Here is an 8,550-nt window from a genome sequence, read left to right as displayed (position 1 = left end):
AATCACAAGTTATGCATACTTACACATAATTATAGATGTACAAATTAATAATTAAGCATGACATGAGTACATGATAATTCGGGTATTTCGGGTACCCGATTGTGATACCCGAAATAATTTCGGGTTTTGCAAGTTGCTACCCGAAATTCCCGAACAAAATTCGGGTTTCGAATATTTCGAGTTCGGGTATTCCGGGTTCGGGTTTCGGGTTACGGGTTTTTTGCCCAGCCCTAAGCGCAGTACTTTGCCGAGTGCGGCGCTCGACAAAGTCTTCTTTGCCGAGTGCCTAATAAAAAGCACTCGGCAAAGCCGCCGGCACTCGGCAAAGGCCCGAATTCCGGTAGTGAATAGACACTGACGGAGCTTGAAGTTCTGCCTACATTAGCATTTAACAATTGATTACTTTCGCACCAGGAAGAATAATTACAAACATTACAGGGATAAAATACATGGGTTGCCATCTCAACGGCATGTTCGATACAGTGGACCTAACAGCATGAAGCACCATGCAAAGATTAGGTCGTGCTGCCAAAACTCAGGTTTCCTCTATACCAGCATCTAACCGATATCAGCTTGCCAAACGGGAATCAAATTACTATTGAATCAAAATAAAAACAAAAAATTGCCTGAAATGGCAAAGCTGTGGACCCAAAAATTCATCTCGGGAAGTGTGAGGATCAGCATGTTAGTTTGTTGAACATCAGAGCAGCTGATTTTTTTTTCACAAACCCGCACAGCAATACCTGCATCGAAGAATTTGTCGAGTTCAGAATATGTTTGCTTGGAGCCAGTATTTTAAAAACCGCTAGATACTACACTCAGGCAGCCATTTTTTAGTTGGGCTGTATCATAATCACTCTATCTACCACTACCAGTGCTTCCTACTTAAGCTTCCAGCATGAAACATGACAAATGAGTACTTGTGTTTTTGTTTGCTACTCAACCACTACTACAGTGTTCCATATGCAACTGAACATTCATCAGATCATTACTATTCAATTATCTATGTTAACTTAAATCAAGTACTGTACAAATTAAGTACTAGTAGCTCATCTGATGGCCCTTCTTTGGATATCTAAACCTGAATGCACAGTTGGTTTGATTCAACAACCAACAACCCCATAGAAATATGAAGCCGGGAAGGAGTAAATAGAAAGCTAGAGTTATAGTGTCAGACCCTAGAGTCAAAAGGATTTAGAAATTATATGAGATGTGACTTTGGTACTAAAATTAGTGAGGATGGAGATGTAAGTTTGGGAAGCCAGGTAGTACCAAAGAAGGAACACCTTCCATTATTTGGATCGATGCTACAGAGAGATAGTGATATTGATGAAGATGTTAGTCATTCGATCAAAGCGGGGTGGATGAAATGGCGTCAAACATCGAGAGTTCTTTGTGGCAAGAGAGTGCCACAGAAGTTGAAAGACAAGTTTTACAGGACGGCGATTAGGCATGCTATGTTATATGGGGCTGAGTGTTGGCCTACTAAGAGACGACATAATGACATATCCAACAACTAAGTGTCGCATAGATGTGTATGTTGCGTGGATATGTGGGCACACAAGATTGGACCGAGTGAGAAGATCGGCTAGAAGTAGCGTCAATTGAAGAAAAGATTATTCAACAACGATTGAGATGGTTTGGATATGTCCACCAGAGACCGGCACCGGTGCACAATGTGAAGAGAGGTAGGGGGCGGCCAAACCTGACATGGGAGGAGGCAATCAAAAGGGACTTGAAGGAATGGAATATTTCAAAGGAGTTGTGTTTAGATAGAAGTGCTTGAAAAGAGCTATCCACGTACCCAAACCGTGATTAGGCTTTTCCCTTTTAGTGCTCTCAAAAGCTTTTTCCCCTCCGCTTTCTCTTTCTCATTTTGGTGACTTGTTGGGTTTCAACTCTAACCTAAGCCAACTTGTTTGGGACTAAAAGGCCATATTGATGTTGTTGATGCTACAATGAAACAAACAATAAGAATGCAATGTAAATAAATGCAGATATTAACATAAGTGACCCAAAAAATTCCTATGAAGAATGAAGGCAACAACCAACAATCAGAAGAAATAGCCAAAACAGTTACCTGCACAGAATTCACGCCAAAAACGGCAACATCTTGGACCACGTCCCAATCAACATAGTTTCCAGTTTCCACCATTGAACATTTATAGACATGAGTCAGTTCCTAATGTACAGTCAATCATTCACCAACTTTCGTCCCAAAGTTCTCAGCCAAGAATTCGTCAAGAAGACCATAATTTGGAATAGTTTCTGAACTGAAGTTGTCAGCTGGCAACTTCCGGATGCATGCAAGAATATGCTGAACATCTCGGCATAATCTGGGTCACAAAAATAGCATATAGTTCAAAAAGATGCAATAAAATTTGTTTTAAGAAAATGAGAATGCAACGGTGTCTTGTGATCCCTTTGTTCTTCCTTGGTAAAAAGAATGCACAGATCAGCATACCTATCCTTTGCCTGAGGAGTACTGACTTCCAATTTTGTAAATGCTTCTGTAATATGTGAATGAAATATTTGAACCACTTGCCTGATCGCACAAGAGAAAATAAATAAGCAGCCTGGAGACAACTTACAATAAACCATTTTAGATAAAAACATCGAGAAGTAAAGGAAAACATGGATAACTTCCAGCCAATTAATTACAATGCAGCATACATACAACTGAATATACAGACACTGATTTTTATAATAATAAAATTAGGCAAAAGAACCTCTAGCTAAGTTGGTTAGTTGGTCTAAGTAGCACTATTCAGGTCCTGAGTTTAACTCCCCATACAAGCAAATTTCAGGCTGAAGTTAAAAAAATCCCTTCGTCTGTCGCACGCCAAAGCACAGATCTAAGGCCGGCCCTGGTCACAGTCATTCTCACATGGACTACGGTGCCGCTGCGTATGAGTGGGACAGAGGTTCAAGGCTTTTTTCGACCAGCGTGAGAAGACCTTCTAAATGTAATGCCTAGAGGTGTCTTACCTCTGTATGTTCTAGGCATCGTGAGCAAGTGGATCAACTACATGCAGGTCATGACATGATTGAGATATTTCTACCTGAGCATCTTGCAATTCACCAAATGTGGATGGAAAATGTGGCGCAATTAAGTCAGGAAGATGGTAAGACAAGTAGCAAAATGATAATATTTTGCAATTTGTTGTTCTCGTGTATAAGAATTTTGATATTTTTGTTAGAACTGTAATGGGCCTACCGGTCCGGGTTCCTCTGTAATGGGCCTAGGCCCAACTATTCCCCGTATAAATATATTCCCAGCCCCCATTTTAAGGTTACAGTATTCAACTATTTTAACCATTTTAAGGTTAAGTATTTTTTCCAAGGCATGCTCTGCAAAAGTGAGTCACTCGTAGCTGAAAGTCACCAGATTCTCACGGGGAGAAAATAGCAGCAGTTTCAGCAGTTTGGAGCAGGAGATTTGCGCAGTTCAATAGGCTGAACACAGCGTACATCACATTGATCCCAAAGAAGGAGGGGGCTGATCAAGTAAAAGACTTCAGACCAATTAGCCTGGTACATAGCTTCGCAAAATTGATCACCAAGCTGCTAGCTAATCGCCTAGCTAGAAGGTTAAATGAGATGATTTCACCCATTCAAAGTGCTTTTATAAAAGGCCGTTTTATTCAGGATAACTACATGTTAGTTCAGCAAACTGCAAGGTTCCTCCATCGACGAAGACAGGCCCATTTGCTTCTGAAATTGGACATCACAAAAGCCTTTGATTCTGTCTCCTGGCCTTTTCTCATAGAGGTATTACAAAGGATGGGATTTGGACAGATTTGGAGGGATATTCTATGTGGGCTGCTTGCAACCTCTTCCACTCAAGTGATAGTAAATGGGTTTCCGGGCAAACATATTGTTCATCGTCAAGGACTACGACAGGGTGACCCCCTCTCACCGATGCTCTTCATTCTAGTCATGGATGTGCTTGGGCGAATGGTCACTGCAGCTGAAGGGGCAGGACTTCTTCAACCCCTTGCTACAAGATCTGTGCATCACCGAGTCTCTATGTATGCTGATGATGTAGTCCTCTTCTTGCGACCAGCTGCCGAAGATATAGCAACCATAGTGGATATTCTTCACCTATTCGGCGAGGCTTCTGGGCTACATAATAATGTCCAGAAATCTAATGTATATCCCATTCGTTGCGACGAGAGTGACATTGCAGTTGTGCAAGGTTTGCTGCCATGTGGAATTTCGTCCTTCCCCTGTAAATATCTTGGACTTCCATTAACGCTGCGAAAGATAACCAAGGATCAGGCGCAGCCAATTATCGACAAATTTGCAAATCAGCTTCCTGGATGGAAGGCAGACTTGATGACAAGGGCTGGGAGAACAGTTCAAGTGCAGTTTGTGCTTACTGGGATGCTCATCTACTTAGCAATGGCAATTGATCTCCCAACTTATATCACAAAAGCAATCGATAAAATCCAAAGAGGCTTTCTTTGGAGAGGTCGCAAAGAGAGAAATGGGGGGCATTGCCTTGTCTCTTGGAGCAAAGTTTGCCAGCCTCTTGATTTGGGTGGTCTTGGTATTTCAAGCATTAAGGAGCTGAGTTGGGCGCTGCAGATGCGTTGGTTATGGCTGCAAAAAACGGAGCCTAACCGACCTTGGTCATCCTTGACTATCCGAGTTCCGGACAAGGTCCAGGCCTTCTTCAGTATGGCGATGCAAACGGAAGTTGGGAATGGTGCTAATACTCTTTTTTGGAAGGATCGATGGATTCAAGGACAGAGGGTGGCAGATATTGCGCCAAGACTTCTTCAAGTTGTTCCGAAAAGAAAAATCAATACAAGGACAGTGCAAGAAGCTATTACTGGAAGAGCATGGATGTCGGATATTCGAGGGGCCCTATCTGTGGGGGCAATTGTTGATTATCTTCACCTTTGGAACTTATTGTTAACTGCTGAATTAAGGCCGAATGTTGAAGATAAGCACATTTTTAGGCTGGCTGCCAATGGAAAATATTCAGCGAAATCTGCCTGAGGGGTTATTCATTGGCTCGATTCCTTTTGAACCGTACGAGAGGATATGGAAAACCTGGGCGCCTCCTAAATGTCGGTTTTTTATGTGGTTAGTTGCTCAAAAAAGGTGTTGGACAGCTGATCGTCTTGCAAAAAGAGGATTGGATCACCCTGATAGTTGCCCTCTTTGTGAACAAGAAAGTGAAACAATAGACCATCTTCTAGTCTCTTGTGTTTTCTCAAGGGAGTGCTGGTTCCTTTTGTTGAGACAATTTGGACTGCATACTCTGTCCCCTCAACCAGAAAATGACAGTTTCCTGGACGGGTGGAGGACAATAAGTGAAATGGCAGCTGGACAAATGAAGATGGGGATTAACTCCCTTGTTTTGCTTGGTGCATGGATCTTATGGAAGCACCGCAATCAGTGTGTCTTCGAGGGCGACAGTCCGAGTGTTGCTGTTGTTCTGGAGCAGGTTGGAGAAGAGCGAAGGTTGTGGGAGATGGCAGGGGCTAAGGGGCTTATTTTCCTAGCAGCTAACCTTCCTCACGGCTAATTTCTGTTCAAGGGTTTGTTGTTTTTTATTTGTTTTTTGAGGAGTTTAAACCTCAGTGTTATGGTTTGTAAGGGCTTCGGCCCGACTTTTTTCTTCCTAAATATAATGATATGCAGCTCTCCTGCATATTCGAGAAAAAAAAAATAGTTTGCAGATGTACATAAAAAAGCAAATAAGTGGTTAGAAGAGAAAACTTTTTACCTGAATATTGTTTGCACCTCAACCTCAAGCAGTGTTTGAGAAAGGATACGGTGCAAATAGGTAACTTCCTGCAAATTATTTGCATACAAATCTCAGAACAATTAACTCAAGAAAGTAAACACCTAAAATCCTAAACTAATGAAAACATATCCCTTGCTTGAGTTCTGAGGGATAAATGATGCTAACAATGATCTTGTTAAAGAGACCAAAGACTACAACTTCGTAACCAAGCAACAAAATAAATGACATTTAAAACAACTATGTTTCATAACTTCAAATAAGCACAGGTAGGAATTTGTAAATAAACTAAAACAAGATAAATTGCCATTGATAATCAGATAAACATTAGTACCTTTGTAACAGCTTTAGCAAATTGACTCGGCTGCACATCATTATCCTGTGGGGCATTCCAGCCTTCCACAATTTGGGGTAATTTTCTAAGATTTGCAAGCAGCCTCTCTCTCATGATCTGGACAAGTTTACTGTGAATCTCATCGCGATGGATCTTGTAGTCCTGTTATTTCATTAAAAAAACTTATATGGAATTGCATACATGAAAGGACAAGAAAGGATAGTTGCACTCAGGACTCATGGGTCACAATAACTCATAAATGTCAGCATAAAAATTAGAATTGAACCTGAGCCACTCTATCCAGCTCAGACATTAGCAACTGTTTGCGTGCTTCAGGTATTTTCAGGAAAAGCACTCGTCTGATATCTGCAGTTTCAAAAAAAAACTTATAAAAACTGGAAAGCAAATATCACACTCACAGCATTTTGCAGTATATATCCCATCACTTTGCCAACATTTTTGTACAAGATTGTGTTGGTGAAAGTAAAACCCTAATCTGATAGATGGGCCGCATGGGCTACAATATTGTAAGTATTACATATATGGTACTCCTAATAGGCTGGGCCTTAGAGGCCTAGACCTATATAACACACATACAAATAGTCTAACACCCCCGCAGGCGAAACTCTAGCCACTACAAATGTTAAGACTGTACCAAAAGTCCGAGCACAAGGAGAGAAGACATTTAGTGAAGATGTCGGCAAACTGTGAGCTCGCCACGACATGATGAACACGAACGTCCCCGATAGCCATGCGCTCACAAATGAAGTGAAGATTGATGTCAACATGTTTCGTGTGCTGGTTCTACACGGGGTTGATGGAGAGGTAACTCCTAGAGAGGGGAGTTGTGAAGCTCCTAGACAAGCTAGTGCAACCAGCTCGCCTCAGTCACCCCAATAGCGATAGCCCAGTACTCAGCCTCAGCACTGCAACAGAAGACCACGTGCAGACACTTGGAGGATCAAGAAATGAGGTGTTGTCCATCTTCCCCATTGCAAAATGGGATAGGAAGCAAATCGATAAGATTCGTCAGTCCTTCCTTTGGAAAGGGAAGACAATGCGAATGGAGGCCACTACCTGGTCCATAGTTATTAAGGCAGTAAGGCGACCGACCCCCTTTTTACCTTTTAGGAGGTAAAGCGTAAGGCAAGGCGACGCCTTAATTAGTAATATAACACTTTCATTATATAGTAATATAAAATATTAGACCGCATATGATTTATATAACTATAATTCAAAATTAATAAGTAAGCTAGCACTACTATAAGGCCTAGTAGGTCTATTTCAGTCTAGTAGAAGAGAGAAATAGAAAAAAAGAAAAAGAAAAAAAATCTACAAGCCCAAAGGCCCAGCTAGCCCAGCTCAACAGTCCATCTCTCTCCCTCCCCACAACCCCTTCTCTCTCACTCCCTGCAGGTCTCCTTCCTCCTCTGACTGACCAGCTAGGGCCGCACACCCTCGCCGCAGCTCCATGCGCGTCGCCGCCGCTGCCGCTGCGCCCTCTGCCCTAACGTGCTGAGGCTCGCCTTACCTCTTTAGCGTCGCTTTAGCGATGCCTTAATAACCATGACCTGGTCAATTGGACAACGGTGAGTAGACCTAAAGACTTGGGCGAACTTGGGGTCCTCGACCTTGAGAAGTTTGGACGTGCGCTCAGGCTCCGCTGGCTTTGGTAGGATTGGACGGATGACTCAAAACCTTGGCAAGGCCTGCAGGTTCCATGCAACAAACTTGATCGCTTGTTTTTCCAAGCCTCCACATCCATAACTGTCGGTAACAATGCCAAAGCTAAGTTCTGGAAGGATATAGTTGCCTAGATGGCGAAGCTCCTTACAACCTAGCGCCCCACCTCTTTACTTTGGTCACAAGGAAAAATAGGTCGGTACTGCAAAAATTAAGAAGCGACGCCAGGATCAACCCGCTAAGAAGGAAAATCACAACAAGTGTGCAAATTGAGGAATTCGTCGGGCTCTGGATTAGGCTACAGCAAATCCAGCTACAACAGGATGTTGAAGATGCCATTACATGAAAATGGACGTCAGACAACATCTACTGTTGCCACAAACTTGATCTCATTTAGTGTGCCAAAGCCGAAAATAAATGCAAAGTATTCGCTTGGATTCTCATCGAAAACAAGTTCCTCACGGCGGATAACCTCACGCAGCGCAGCTAGCATCATCAGACGCCTTGCACCCTATGCAACAGACCTATGAAATCCAGATTTTATTTATGTCTGACTTGCCCTTTCGCACAAGAGGTTTGGAACCGCGCCCTCACCTAGGAGAACATGTCTACCGCAACAGGACGATCCTCGGAGCGCCACAGATCAGGGTGATTGGTGGGAGAGGACGGAGGCCCACTTCCCATAAAGTCGCAGGAAGAATTTCAACGGTGTTGCCATCTACATAATGTGGAACATTTGGAAAGAACGAAATCGAAGTATATACGAACAAAAGTT

The 8,550-nt window shown here is 42.6% G+C and overlaps 1 protein-coding gene across 1 annotated transcript in view; it reads right to left on the bottom strand.

Annotated features, from left to right (window-relative positions):
• Nucleotides 1-360: 360 nt before the first annotated feature.
• LOC100192923 (vacuolar protein sorting-associated protein 54, chloroplastic) overlaps nt 361-8,550 on the bottom strand; it is a 63,129-nt gene continuing 54,939 nt past the window's right edge. Inside the window, exons 14-19 of the mRNA XM_020544869.2 lie at nt 6,379-6,458; nt 6,093-6,254; nt 5,741-5,808; nt 2,465-2,545; nt 2,081-2,336; nt 361-743 (exon numbers count right to left, since the gene is read on the bottom strand). Of these exons, the coding sequence (XP_020400458.1) occupies nt 2,198-2,336; nt 2,465-2,545; nt 5,741-5,808; nt 6,093-6,254; nt 6,379-6,458 (530 nt within the window). The 3' untranslated portion in view covers nt 361-743; nt 2,081-2,197. The remainder of the gene's footprint in view (nt 744-2,080; nt 2,337-2,464; nt 2,546-5,740; nt 5,809-6,092; nt 6,255-6,378; nt 6,459-8,550) is intronic.

The sequence above is a fragment of the Zea mays genome, chromosome 10, assembly GCF_902167145.1.
Source record: "Zea mays cultivar B73 chromosome 10, Zm-B73-REFERENCE-NAM-5.0, whole genome shotgun sequence".
NCBI lineage: Eukaryota > Viridiplantae > Streptophyta > Magnoliopsida > Poales > Poaceae > Zea > Zea mays.
Note: the sequence above shows the minus strand (reverse complement) of the source record. Positions and strands in the feature narration are given on the sequence as shown.